The sequence below is a fragment of the Musa acuminata genome, unplaced genomic scaffold (genome assembly GCF_036884655.1).
Source record: "Musa acuminata AAA Group cultivar baxijiao unplaced genomic scaffold, Cavendish_Baxijiao_AAA HiC_scaffold_966, whole genome shotgun sequence".
NCBI lineage: Eukaryota > Viridiplantae > Streptophyta > Magnoliopsida > Zingiberales > Musaceae > Musa > Musa acuminata.
The window spans coordinates 1-14759 of NW_027021185.1; the positions used below are offsets into that span (position 1 = coordinate 1).

At 39.9% G+C, this 14759-nt stretch overlaps 3 protein-coding genes across 3 annotated transcripts; all 3 read right to left on the reverse strand.

Moving 5' to 3' along the window:
* Positions 1-3197: 3197 nt before the first annotated feature.
* LOC103990294 (uncharacterized) lies at positions 3198-3914 on the reverse strand. Its single transcript, XM_009409375.3, has one exon. It carries the CDS (start codon positions 3912-3914, stop codon positions 3498-3500), a length of 417 nt encoding a protein of 138 aa, XP_009407650.2. The 3' UTR covers positions 3198-3497.
* Positions 3198-8555, reverse strand: LOC135665250 (3-ketoacyl-CoA synthase 11-like). The gene is made up of 2 exons (XM_065177167.1): positions 8323-8555; positions 3198-7732 (listed from the first exon to the last, which is right to left on the reverse strand). Exon 2 carries the CDS (start codon positions 7596-7598, stop codon positions 6060-6062), a length of 1539 nt encoding a protein of 512 aa, XP_065033239.1. The 5' UTR covers positions 7599-7732; positions 8323-8555; the 3' UTR covers positions 3198-6059.
* Positions 8556-12555: 4000 nt separating this feature from the next.
* On the reverse strand, positions 12556-13771 carry LOC135665251 (caffeoylshikimate esterase-like). Its single transcript, XM_065177168.1, has one exon. It carries the CDS (start codon positions 13702-13704, stop codon positions 12703-12705), a length of 1002 nt encoding a protein of 333 aa, XP_065033240.1. The 5' UTR covers positions 13705-13771; the 3' UTR covers positions 12556-12702.
* Positions 13772-14759: the final 988 nt, after the last annotated feature.

Sequence of the window (14759 nt, forward strand, 5' to 3'; positions counted from 1 at the left end):
TAGACTCAATTAGTATACTATATAGTATTTTTATTGTAATTTATTGTGGTGACCAAAACACTAGGCTAGAAATACTATAACAAGTGGATAAAAAATAATTAAAAATATAATTTATATATTTTTCAAATTAGGAGAGAAAAAAATAAAATGATAATATAAATTAAGAAATATCTTAAATATAAGTATTTTATAGGGAAATAGATATATGATGGCAAATACCTTATTATAGAATTTAGGAAATGGTTTCCACTTGACCCAAAGTGTCATTAAATACAAGAGATGGGTCATTGGACTACTTGTGTTGTAGCACTATAGATAGGGAGTAGCTTTGGATCTGTCACTGTTGGAAGGGTCATTTCTAATCACTATCACAAGGTGATCATTAAGAAGACGAAAAGGACATACTGTAGGTCTTCGGCACGCCACAGTTTCAGAGCTTTCCCGCTCGCTTTCTGACGACACTGTCCTTTACCTGAGCACGGTGACACAGTAATGAATGGACAGGCATTCAAATAGTGTATACGAAGTAGTATATTTAGGTAGTGTTAGATTTTTACGAACTTTTATAAATAGATAAGATATATAATATAATTAATTAAATTTCGTTGAAATATTTTAGGTAATAAAATAGAAGTCCATTTAACTTACGATTCCTTAGAAGATAACCTTGATGGGAGATAACCTATAGGGACTGAGGACACACACAGACGCACATCTCCGTCTCGCAACGAAATAGTTGAGAAATTACAGTTTTTCTTCGTCTCATAATGAAATAGTTGAGGGATTATAGTTTTCTTCTCAATTTTCTCACTAAAATCATTCATCTAATTGGTCATGTGAAAGGATAAGAAGAGAGGAGAAAGGATCTAGTTCATCTTTGTAGATTAATAGTGATCTTGGATTAAAGACGATGCCTTACAGATTAAGCAGAAATCTCTGAACATATGACATCAAAAGGTATGCATCGTTAAACTAGATCTAATTATTTGATTTTAATCTTTACATAAAAGTTATTTTTATATTTTAATATAACATATTACATATTCTTATGCTTTCATGAGAACTGAGTAAATAAGAATAAGGATAGATATAAGTATAATAAGATAGATAAGAATAAGGATAGATATAAGTATAATATGATAGATAAGAATAAGGATAGATAAAAGTATAATAGGATAGATAAGAGTAAGTCAGTATATATGTATAATAGGACAGATAAGATGATAGTAATGTCGCGTACAAAGTCACTTTACTTTGTCTTTATGGTGGTGATTGTACGAGTAGCACATCTTGTATTATATCCAATCTCATTTTACTGTTTGAATGTATACCTCTATTATCACTTTATACTAAATCTAGCACAACATATAATATAGAGCCAGTATTAGAAAGAATATTATTAAGAAAAATAAATCATAATAAGATTATCATGATTCTCTTAATATTTTGATAAAAATATTATAATAATTTTAAATTATAAAAAAAAATTATGATAACATATTATTATGATTCTATTAATGATGAAGATCATTATGTTAATGTGAGCTCTTATATTATAAAATAATTTAGATAAATATTTTATATTTATTATTGATTTAAAAAAATATATAATTATCATATTTTGTAATCTTTATTTATGTATATAAATTCATACATACTATCAATAAACATTCAAGCTAATCATTTCTTTCATTGTATCATAACAATAGTTGCTTCAACATATTTTTTTTCTTTGATCCTCTATTTTGCTATTGTTGTTTTGTACCTCATCCTTCCTTCATGGAGCATGGTTGAATGATACTAGACACAAAGGGCTTGTTTGAGACCATAAAAAGTCTTGTGCAACTTACATACATGTTGAAAAAGATTATGATCAAGGAGGTTACATCATAAATATATCTTTGAAAATATGATTATAAAGAAATACATTATTCACTTTCAATCGTAATTATGTTTTTACTAATTTACTTGGATGATGTAATTATTATTAGTAATAAAATCAGTAATAATTATTATTTTTATTAAAGATCTTGGATCTCTTAATTATTTTCTTGGTGTTCAAGTCATCCACATGACAAATGGTTTATTACTTTTATAATAAAATTATATTTATGATAAATACTATTGCTACGTCAATCTCTATAAGTATTCCCCTTATCTTATATGATAGTGCTAATCTCAATAACACCACTGAGTATTGTCAAGTTATTGGAAGTCTATAGTATTTTACAAATAAGTTTACTTCCAACCATTGGACAATTGTTTAATGCTTTCTCCAATACTTAAAAGGGTACTATTGATTGGCTTATTTCTTCAAAGGGACTCTCCTCGATTGCTTCATGCATTTTTTGATATCAAATGGGTAGATAATAAATATGATAGGACTTCTATTAGTGCTTATATCATATTCTGTAATCACAATCCAATCTCTTAGAAGTTATAAGTAATAATACTATGTTGCAAGAGCTTCTATATAGGTTGAATATCGAACGGTTACTTCTATAAATATATATAAATATATATTATGATAATATCACGGTAATATATCTATATACTAATCCTGTATTTTACTTTCAAATAAATCATATAGCTATCGATTTTTACTTTATTCATGACAATGTTCAAAATGGTGACTCTCAACTTCTTATTAACTTGTAGATATTTTTATCAATTTTTTTTTGTTTTATAAACAATTCCTTCTACTTCGATTCAAGCTTGATTTGTAAGAGCACCATAAAAATTATGATAATATATTATTATGTATTATCAATATCAATAATGATAATTATGAAATAATTTTAATAAATATTATTAATTAATTAATTTAAAAAATATATTATTATTATTATATTTTTAATTTAAAAATATATAATTATTATATTTTATAATCTCTATTGCTTCATAATAATTTAGATGAATATTTTGTATTATTGTTTATTAAAAAATTAAATACATATTATATTTTATAATTTCTCTTGCGCATATAAATTTATATATACTTACTATCAATAAAAATTTACCCTAGTAAACCTAGTCATTACTTCCTGAAATGAGTCATGACTTCTTTTCAGTGAGTGCATGCATCATCAAAGGCTTTCCCTGATATAAAGGTTATAAAGTTCATTGTGGAATAATATATCAAGAGTATGATATTAGAATTTATGACGATACATAAAACAGCAACACAAAATACAGCGTACGAAAAACAACGAAATAATCATTAAAGGGCATAAAAGATCTGATGGTAAGATCTTAATCGGATAGATGACTCTCAAAGCATGGAGATCAAATTTTGGCGACGTAAAATAAACCCAAAAGGAAGTACTATAATTCCTTTCATGACAGCGCGGCTTAAATCCATATACACAACGCTAGAAAAAAAGGGAAATTATTAGAGGTAGTGAAGACCGGACGCAGAAAAATAGAACGAGTCTTCGTGATCAGAGTCGACGGATGGGATCGGTCGAGAGGGCATCCGATCGAGAACACCGGGTGCCTCAGTTGTCGGCAGAGAGGGGACGTCGGGGGAGGTCGGAGGCGAGGCGGGAGGCGATGGCGGAGTGGTACATCACGTCGTGGAAGGCCTCCGTCTCCATGCTCCGCATCCGCAGCTCCCTTGCCTTCTCCTCCGTGAACGCCGCGAACCTTCGCCCCGCCGGCCGCCTCCTCTCCTCTTCCCCCGCCGACGCCGTCGCCCCTTTCTTGGGGGAATCCTCCGCGGGCCCTGCTCCCGCTCCGGCGCCGTCGATGTAGTCCGGCTCCGCCGACCAGCCGAAAAGCGGGACCCACCAGTTGTTGCCCCCCCCACCGCCGGCAACGGACTTCGCCGGGCCCTTCCGCCTCCCGCGGCCGTCGGCCGCGCTCGCCCGGATCACGGCCGGCCGGATCGAGGTGAGGACTAAACCGGAAGCCATTTCTCTCGGCTCTCTCGTCGTCTTCTTCTTCTGTTCGAGGGTTTCCGTGAACGGAGAGGACAAACGAAAGGGGTGCGTGCGCTTTAAGGGAGCAAAGGAAACGAGTGGATAAGGGCGGGCGGGGAAGGGGATGCCGCGGAATACACGTGGCGTCGATCGGACCATTTCAACCTTTTTCCCCCTCTCTTTTTGTCCGTCCGCTGGTTTTGCTCTTTTTCTTTTGTCTTTATTAGTCCTTTTTCTTCGCTCCATTCCGGTGGGTCATCGAAAAGACACTTATACCCACGCTGGTGGGCATCGGCAACGTGAGCATGTTTTCCCACCACTTTCTCACCGGAGACACGGTGACCCCACCGAGCGTCCCCTATCACCGATGTCATCGAATCACGGGGCTCCGGCAGCGGTGAATGACATTTGGCTCGATTAAAGAACACAGCTTGCTTACATCAGAAGCTTCATGGCCGTTCATGGTAATTTGAGAAGCTACGGCACCGCAACAGGTTCCGTGTTGGAACGCTTTAACCCTTTTCTTCTTCCACGGAAAGCGATGGTAGCGGCCGATATTTTGGTGGCCCGTGCTTGTCGACAGGACGCTTCCTCCATTGCGAATCGAGTGTTTGTATCCGGGCGTTTTCCTTCTGTTCGACGCAAGTTTTGCGCGGGCGCTTCTATTTGTTTTATCCGATGGTGTGATGTGCTCTCGCCCGGACACGCATCTTCCTTCCTCGGTAGCGTGCCGGAGGCGTAAGGCCGGCGGCGATCCTGCGTTTGATTCGGATTTTGGTTCGGTTCTGGAACCGGGAACGAGATCAGACCGGGCCGGATTCGGACTATTTTACACGCGCAAATCTTGAACCCACACCCGATCCGATAAGGTTAACGGATCTTGAATCCTGTTAATTGTAGTTGGATTTTAAGAGAATCTAATTGAGATATGGAGATTTCAGAAAATCTTTTAACGAAGTTATGAGGTGGATAAATGGGGTAAATCCAATTCATAATTCTAGAAAACTTCTATTTGAACTCAAAACAATAAAATTGATTAGAAAAGATTCACTGTGCATACTTATATTTCAAAACCCATCCTGCCTGAGAATACAGACTCAAAAGATCATACAGAAAATTTAGGCCATAGACAGCCTAATAATAGATAGTCTTAAAAGTGCCAAGAAAATAGTGATATTGAGCACTTATACAACCACACCAAGATATTCAGTATTTTACAGAAAGTATGGTGTGTCCTCACACTAAACTTACAAAACTATTTGAGTAAATTGAACCTTAGGAAGGTCAGTTAACCTTTAACCAGGTTAAGGAAATCACCAAACATGTAATGTTTTTTTCTTTCTCTTGGTCAGCAGCTCAACAAAGAGATTCGGCTGTGTTGCAGCCCTTGCCATATGCTCTATATGAATATGCTGTGCCAGAGATTACGAGATCCAACAAATTCAGGTTTTGCTGAGCATGATCACCTTCAAGCCTTTTGTCATCAGTAGCTTATTTTGACTGTCATTTCAGTATATAATGCAACAACCGCGAAGCAATCGACAACTTTGATGAGTAATCCCCCTTGGCTCTACACTGTCCCGTTAGGCAGGATTACCTCACTAAGGTTGGAGGTATTGGTGTTTGCTTTCACTTCCCATCAGGGGAAGAGGGGCTATGCAAGCATCTCACAGAAACAATGTAGATTATGTTGACAGAGATTATCCAGATAATTTCCAGAAACCCATAGTATTTTCTAACAGTGCCACATAATTGATGGCTGACATTTTAACAAGGTATAGAGGATGCATCAAGAGATCTTGACATTCATTAAAATAGTGGATAATACAATGAAATGACACTAATCAATAGAAGATTCATATATAAGGCAATGATACTGCAAAAGAAAATGATTATGACAAGAATCGAGGCCCAATGTCTGCATTAACAACAAAAATAGGAAATATAGTGCTACTTGACCCTCCTAGTCTACTTACAGTTGAGTGCATGGTTTATCTTTAAATCTAGCAATCAAATTCATTATCCGCATGAAAAATGCACCTTCTAACACCAAAACAATTAAAACAAATCATGACGAATGTTTCACCTGTGCAGATTCTAATTCTGCATGTGATATCACTTTCTAACCAGCAAATATGCTCAAAGTGCTGACACCTTCGGAACCGCAACTGGGAAGTTGTTAATTTCATCCATCCATGGGTTCTTCTCATTTGCAGGATTGATGGATTTCAGGGCCTTCCAGACAGCACTGTTGCACTTGAACCCTGACCCGAATGCTATTTGCCAAATTCTGTCCTTCTTCTTAATCCTTCCTTTGCCTTCTGAATATGCCAATTCATACCAGAGAGAGCTGCTCGAAGTGTTTCCAAACCTATAGAGTGTCATCCTCGACGGCTCCATATGCCAATCGGAGAGTTGCAGGTTCTTCTCTATTTCATCCAACACTGCCCTTCCTCCGGCATGAATGCAGAAATGCTCAAAGGCCAACTTGAAGTCGGGAATGTAAGGCCTGATCTTCATTTTGAAGACTTTCTTCGCTACCAATGTAGCCAAAAAGATGAGTTGTTCGGACATGGGCAACACCAGTGGGCCAAGCGTAGTAATGTTGGTCTTCAGGGCATCGCCGGCGACTGCCATGAGATCTTTAGAAAGAGAGACACCGATCTTGCCGTTCGCATCCTCTTCTTGGGTGACACAGCTGAAGCACTTATCATCAGCACCTTTATGAGTGCGAACAGTGTGCACGAGCTGGTACTTTGAGCGCCTGCGATCAGATCTCTTGTTGGATAGAAGGATTGCAGCACCACCCATACGGAACAAGCAGTTGGAGACAAGCATGGAGCGGTTGTTGCCAAAGTACCAGTTCAAGGTGATGTTCTCCATGCTGACGACCAAGGCATAGGAATTGGGATAGACCTGAAGAAGATCCTTGGCAAGATCAATCGAGAGAAGACCTGCACTGCACCCCATTCCACCCAGATTATAGCTGACAATGTTTCCTCGAAGCTTGTAATGGTTAACAACCATGGCAGAGAGAGAAGGCGTCGGGTTGAACAAGCTACAATTCACAATCAAGATACCGATGTCCTTGGGTTTCACATTAGTCTTTGTCAAAAGCTCATCGATGGCTCCAAACATAACAGTTCTGGCTTCCTTCCTGGCCTCAGCCATGCAGGGATTCGGAGGAACATTGAGGACCGCCTCGGGGAGGTAGGTGGATTCACCAAGACCAGACCTTTCAAGGATCTTACGCTGGAATGCGAGGTTCTCTTCCGTGAACGACCCCGTTAATGTAGACCGGTCCATGAAGATTTGTCTAGTACATTTCCGGGGATCCTCGGGCTTATAGCATGCGAAGTTGACCAGATAAACTGGCCTGCGGCGCGTGAGGAAGTAGACGGTGGAGAGGAAGACAAGAAGCGTGGAGCAGAGTACCGCAGAGATGAGGTTGAAACGGAGATGGTCCCAGAGGTCATGGAGGTCCTTGATGGAGAAGGTGGAAAGCTGCGCCAAGAGGACGGCAATGAGGGGCGAGAAGAACAGATACATCCCATGGGTGATGAGGTAGTGATAACCAAGCTTGACATATTTGAGCTTGACGGATTGCTTGAAATCAGGGAGCCGGGAGGATGATGATTGCAGCAGAGCGGCATTCGCTCTTTGTTCAGTCTCGGCCATTTTCGAGATCGAAACGAGAGCAATCTGCTACAAAGGAAAAATGAATTTGGGGGAGAAAGGTTGGATTTTTCGGCCTGAGATCAATAGGAAGAAGAGGATCAAGAGATTGGCGAAAGAAAGCAGAAAGCGGACACCTGCAGAAAGCACAAGAGAACATTTCTTATTATCACACTAAGAAGAAGAAACAGGACGATTCCTTGTTCTTGCAGTCCAACACGAAATAAATGAAGGCAAAACAACAAACAACACCAAGGCATAATATTCCAAACATCATGTTTGTGTTGCTCTTCCTGCAAACAAAATCATCCAAAGAGTACCTATGAAAGAAGGGAAAAAAAAGGGGAGATGTTGAACAAAAAGAATTCATGGCATCAGGAAAAACCTGTGAGAAAAGTCGGATTTTGACCATAAATCGAAAAGGAGTACAAATAATGTTTTCTTTTGCTCTCATTGCAAAGACAATGATCTCTTAAAAAAAAAAAAGAATTCGAACAACAAAAATGATGCCACCAGGAAACAATCGCGGAAAAATCGGATTATGACCGCAAAATCAAATGGAGCATGACTCGGGAAAAAGAATCCACAAGATAAATCTGATCGCATCCACTAAAGGATGTACATGATTCCCAATGTAGCAGCTCAAGATCAAACAAAACCCAACCGTAAAGTGTCTCTATCGCGAAGAGATTTAACAGAGAAAGGAGATGGATATTGGAAAACGGACCTCTAGTGCAGTCTCCGCCGGCGAATGGGGCGAGAAGAGGCCGATCCGATCTCCGCTCCGACCGCTGGTCCGGGGAGAAGGAAGGAGGAAAGGCCACAGGGTATGGAACGCGGGGCGGAGAAGGCGGAGGAAGAAGGGGCTATAAAAGACGCTTTGCCGTTCTTCTCGATGGCATCGATGGGCGTCAGCGTGTGCGTCGACGGAGGAAGCTTCGCAGCGTAAACGTGTTGTGGTGGGCTTCCATTCGGCGTCGCAAAAAATCGCCGACCCGAAACCACGCGGCACGTGTGTGCGCATCGCCATTGCGCTCGCTAGAGATTAACGCCCCTCAACATTTACCGTTGTATTATTGGACGTGCCTGTGGGGCCACTTCCTTGTCCAGTCACAACACGGGTTGGTAAGCAAAACCGCGTCGTCGGGGGTACGATATGTTGGATTTTCCAGAGCCGCCGCTCCACCTCATTTTGACCGAGCAAGTCAAGTAGTTACGGGTTGACCAATCCGAGACAGGATACAGGCTTCCTCCCCCCTCACAACGTCGGTGGGGCCCGAGATTTCGCGGTAATGGGGACACATTAAATCATCTAAAAAGAATATGTTCTCATTGATCCAATAATTCGACGCACTAATAAATTTTATCGGATAAACATTCGACGCAATCTTTTATGAGAAGGGGAATACATACATAATACTCTCAAATCAAAGGAGTAAATGTCTTCGTCTTCCAAATTAGGAACAGTCAACGAACTATTCCCCGAATGAGAGATGAATTAAATTGAAATCAATGTCATGGGGACCAAAACAAATCATTCGGATCAGTGGAGGCGAGAACGAGGAGTCAACGTGGTAATCCTTCTTAGAGTACGAGTGATGTGAGTAGTTCCAAGTCGTTGGAGGAGAAATAAGACGGCTATTCCAACATCTTTCTTGCGAAGGAAGAAAAGAAAAAGGACAAGATGATCAAAGTGATGGCTTCTTTTGGCATCACAAGACACTTGGATGCTTCTAGATGATGTGCTCAAGGAGTTGGTTGATTAAGGATGGATGCAATTGACTTATCCCAAGTGGACTCCATTTGCAATTCAACACGTAGTTGATCACCTACGTGTGATTCATATTGCACTACATCCCTACACGCTACCATGTAACAGATCACGCTTTCAGTATATTGACTTGGTTTCCTTAAATTAAGAGGTCGAAAGCTCATTCCATGATTCCTAGAAGATAATAAATAATTAGTATATAAACACTTGTCCTTAAAAAACACTTTATATACCTTTCATTAATATATTAAAAATTATTTATGGGACGATGATTGGGTATGATTTTGTGTCCATTTTGATTGACTTTTAGATGAAGATCAGTATCGAATCAATAGATGGCATGAAAAAAAATAAAAATAAAAAATCTCAAGGTCATGGAAGCCACTAAAGAATATGAGTAATTAAATGTGTAAGACAAGTTGTGCTCATCTCAACATTGACTTGAGCCCTATCAAACTGAATATATTGAATTAAGATATTCTTCATTGAAAATGAAGGAAATTTAGGGGATTTTGCTTTCTTTCTTTTTTCTGACTATATAAAAGTATTAAATTGAATAAAATAAATTAAGATATTCTTTAATGAAATTTGGAATTATTCATATCCTATAATGTTGGGGAACCTTTGTTTCGTGGTCGAGGTGTCAGCATGACTTGGTTCGATCCCGGATATGCAAGGTCATCCATTTGAACACTTAGATACTTAAAGTAGACGTCGGGTCAGGTTACGTTCGAGCCTCGGCTCACGTGGGTGGTCTTCTTCTCTTAGAGAGTTGTTTATTTCTTCGTCGTCAAGTTACTACACATAGGCCGAAGTTAGAAAGGAGATTTCTCGATTCGACCCATTCGAAACTTAAGTTAGTATCGATTGGAGTTGGGGAAGAGTTGAGTGCTCGATGTCTCTCCCCTTGACGTTGGTTAGAAGATTAACTTTTATACCTATGAACGAGGGTTGGTCGTACATGGTTCGTTTGACGATTGGCTTGTACCTTAGGTCGAGTGCCAACTGACCTGTATGGACCCGCGCCACATGGCGTCGTTCCAAGTTTTCCAAAACGACTATGTAGTATACGACGTCGACTTGTATAACATTGAACAATACGAGGGCAATTGGTCGTCTCGTTCGAGTTTAAGGTATAACGTCATATCTCGAGCTTTTTTGTTGGCAGTGTAGTAATCGCCAACTGTTACCACATAGATGATGTTAAAATATGTCATATCATATCCGCTTCTATCCTCGTTTCCACCTAAAATAAAGTTGATGTGCTTAGCGACCACTTCCTACCTCCTACCAACTTCTTTCCAGACTTGCAGATAACTTTACAAAGAAGATAAAACTTGTGACCAACTGATTCACCTAATTAAATAATATCATTGATAATAAGTAGATGCATAATTAGAGGAGGTTATCAGAGTCGATGCACAAATATGTGCGTAGTTATGGATCGGATCGATCAATCTGATTGAAAGAAATGAAAATTTTATCCTCCACTATGTTTTTTTTTTATAGAGAAAAAGGCCTTTATTTCAAAACAAAAATGTAAGAAATTAGGTACACTTTTTTTTTTTTTGGTTTAAAACACTTTTGTCTATGTGTAATGAAAATTAAATAATAAATTAACTTTGACTTTGAAATCCATAGCACATCATCAAAACTAATTTATAATGCTTCTCTAATTTATAAATAAATATTTAAATTTTAATTTTTTATTTTATTTTAAAATAATTATAATATAGTGAATATTATAATATTTAAAATAGTTAAATTTAATTCTGACTCAATAAGTCTGATATGATTAAGAGATAAGCTCGGATACTCATTCGAGAATTAGATCTTTTTAAAGCTAAGTCAATAATTATCAAGGATAAAATAATTTTAGTAAATAATAATTAACATTAATTATCATACCTAAGATAGTATTTTATTACAAGTTAATTGAGAAAAATATTCTGTAATACCTGTTGTTAGTTCTATCAAATTTTGAAATATTTTTTGTATAGCTCTTTATAATAAAAAATAATTCAAGCCAAATATTTTAAACTAATTAAATTATTTGAGGTTTAAATATGGAAAAACTAATCTTCAATGAAGAATAAACATTGGTTTTTTTTGTTCCTTCACATTGGCACTTCATATATACGTGCTCAACTCCTATCACTGGTCAAGAAATCAGTGCCCCGATCATGGGAGACCACTCGAAGCTTGTTGGATTCATTTGGATAATTGATTTATTTGTTGGAGACCAAATAATGATAAGGATTCGCCACCAAACCCAAGTGAGCTCCAAGTTTACTTTTGGACTACTATGCGCCACCACAAAAGTAGATCTCTAAGATTTTTATAGAAATTAACTTTACACGTTTAAATCGTGTACGAATGTTACTTTGCCGTCGGTGTGGATAGAAAAATAACATATTCGAATACCTTATAATTATTAGCTAGTAAATCAAGGATAATTAGAATGAAAATATCTTATTACCATCAAATTACTCAAATCAAATTAAAATATTATTAATCAAAATTGACATAAATCTTGATATAATCGATATGTTCGACCATCGATGTCGAAACTTCGACATGCGAAGTCTAGTCAATCAAAAAATAATAATACATCAATTTAGATAATATTTTTGACCTTTTATCATTATGAATAAGAGCCTTTCAAAAATAATTCTAAATTTAAAATACTTAAGAATTTTTACCTCCCACCTCTTAATGATAGATCTTATTTTGATAAATAAGTCAAGTTTATATATATATATATATATATATATATATATATATATATATATATATAATATCAATTTGGACAGTGGTAAATTCAAAAATATAAATTATATAGGTATCTTATGATGGATGACAACCAGCTAAGCACCATGTGCCAAAGATTCCTTTCTTTCAAGCAACATTTCCTCCAACCCCCACAAATCTTAATCCAGATTTTACCAACCGATTTAACTCATTAGAATATAATCCTTAAAGAAAAGAGAGAGAGAGAGAGAGAGAGAGAGGAGTTAAAAGCTTGGAAATATATAGAGAAAATGAGAGAGCTGTGGGATCTAAGAAATGACATTTCACAATCCAAATAATGGAATTGAATCCACCGTTGAATTTTTATGGAGGGTGATTTGACTAAGACAACCACATTGGAGTGGATTTAGTGTTTTGGTCAAACGATTCCGCAAGCACTAACCACATCAATTATCAACTTAATATCAAGTGAAGAATAACTATTCGTAAAACAAATAGACCGAACCCAACCACAGGTACAATAATTGTGTACTCTTATCGTTATTGGCGTTCACCTGTCGGCGGTGGTCACCGGAGTCCTTCGTCTCAATTCATCGCCGCGCCTGCGTACCGCTCGACGCGCTCGTCGATCCATGCCCTCATGTCCGCCAGGACCCGGCTGCTGTTCTCCTCCGGCTCCCCCTGGATCAGCGAGTGGTACATCCCCTCGTACATGATCAGCTTCTTGTCCGCGCTCGATGCCATCTCGTAGAACGTCTTCGACCCCTCCGGCGAGGTGACCCCGTCTTCGGTGCCGTGCACCGTCAGGAAGGGCGCCGTGACCCCGCGGAATTGGGTCTTGAAGTAGTCGCAGAGGCGGGCGAGCTCCCTCATGGTGCCCACCCGGGGGCGCCCCGTGTAGCGCCGCGGGTTGGAGGCGATGACCCGGAGTCGGTCCGGGTCCTTGATGGCCTTGCCCACCATCTTGTTGTCCGGCATGGCCGCCCAGGTGTCGGCCAGCCCGAAGAGGAGGCCGTAGAGGAAGAGGTGGAGGCGGGACGGCTTCATGTCGTCCGGGATGACGAAGAGTGGGGCGGAGAAGATGAGTCCCGTCCAGGTGCCCGGGTCGGAGCGGAGGTACATCAGGAGGGTGGCGGCGCCGCCCATGGACTCGCCGAAGAGGAAGGCCGGGAGGCCGGGCGACTCCCGGCGCACCGAGACGAAGAAGGACAAGGATGCGCCCGCGACGGCCTCCATGTCGCCGAGGTAGCAGCGGATGCCGTCGGAGCGGCCGTGGCCAAGGAGGTCGGCGCAGTAAACGGCGTAGCCCCAGTTGGCGTAGGCGATGGCGATCTTCTGGAAGAGCCAGCCGGTGTCCGAGCCGTAGCCGTGGCTCATGAAGACGAGAGCCTTGACGGGGCGGTCGGCCCCGGTGGCGGGGTCGATGGGGTGGAAGGATTGGGTAAAGAGACGGCCGTGGGGGCTCTGGAAGTAGGATTGCCGGTTGCGGACGCCCTGCGACGCGTAGTACTCGTCCTCCCCGGGCTCGTCGCCCCAGAAGTACTTCGTCGGCGGGGGGAGTGACGGAGGCGGCGCGTCGGAGCCCATCGGCGTCGCTGGCGGGCGGCGATGTCGGGTAGATTGGATTCAGAAGCTCGTGGAATTGCTTGCTCTCTCTCTCTCTCACATATAAGATATGGGCCGTTTGCCTTCTTCACAGACAAAGGGGCTTCACCAAATCCCGGCCCCATAGACAAACACACGCACCAAAATTTGACCAATCACAGGAAGCCACAAGGTAATCATAGGCTGACGCAATTACTTATCTACCCTTAGATGACATGTTAATTTCTTTCGTCGGTGACGCGTCGTGTCCAGATTGGTCTCACTACGATACGTTTTGTCTGGGTCTGTACAGGAACCAGTCTGGGGTTTAGGTGAGGGTCCTTCTCGGAAGAGATATCTTGAGTTCATTCCCCAAAACTTCCTCCCGCAATGGTTCCAGTGGAGCCCACGGGCGAAGTGATGCATACCTCACCGTTGTCTCAGCAGATCACGTTCGCGAGGGAGAGAACAAGTGGGTCGGGAAGTGGGTAGTAACTCTGAGCACGGAGAACGCAAGATCCAATTGTTGGGGATTCCGCGACATCTGGTGAAGGGTGGGTCGTACCTGCGAACGATGCGGTGCCCGAATGGCGAGCGGTCGGCCATTTCCGTCGACCGAACGGGGTTGTTGGGTGGGGACCACACCGCACCACCAAACATCGTGGTTAGGTCATGGGTGGGGGCGGTCGACGTGCGGTGAGCCAAAAGGGCAGAAGAACATTCTCGATGCTTACCGCATCATGATCCATTCAACATTTTTATTTTTATTTTAGCATCATGAAAATTCTTATTTTATATTTTTTTAAGATAATACCTTAATTCAATAAATACCTAAATTATCACTTAAAAATTAATTATATTTTTTTATCTGTTATAGTATTTTTTGACATGTTATAGTATTTTGACCCTCATAATAAAAATATTATTAAGTTTATTTAAAATATTATAAACGAGTTAAATAAAATCAAAATACACTATATATAATTTAATATCTTATTCAAATAAATATTTATAATAATTTAAAAATAACATCACTTTAATAAAATAAAATTAATAAT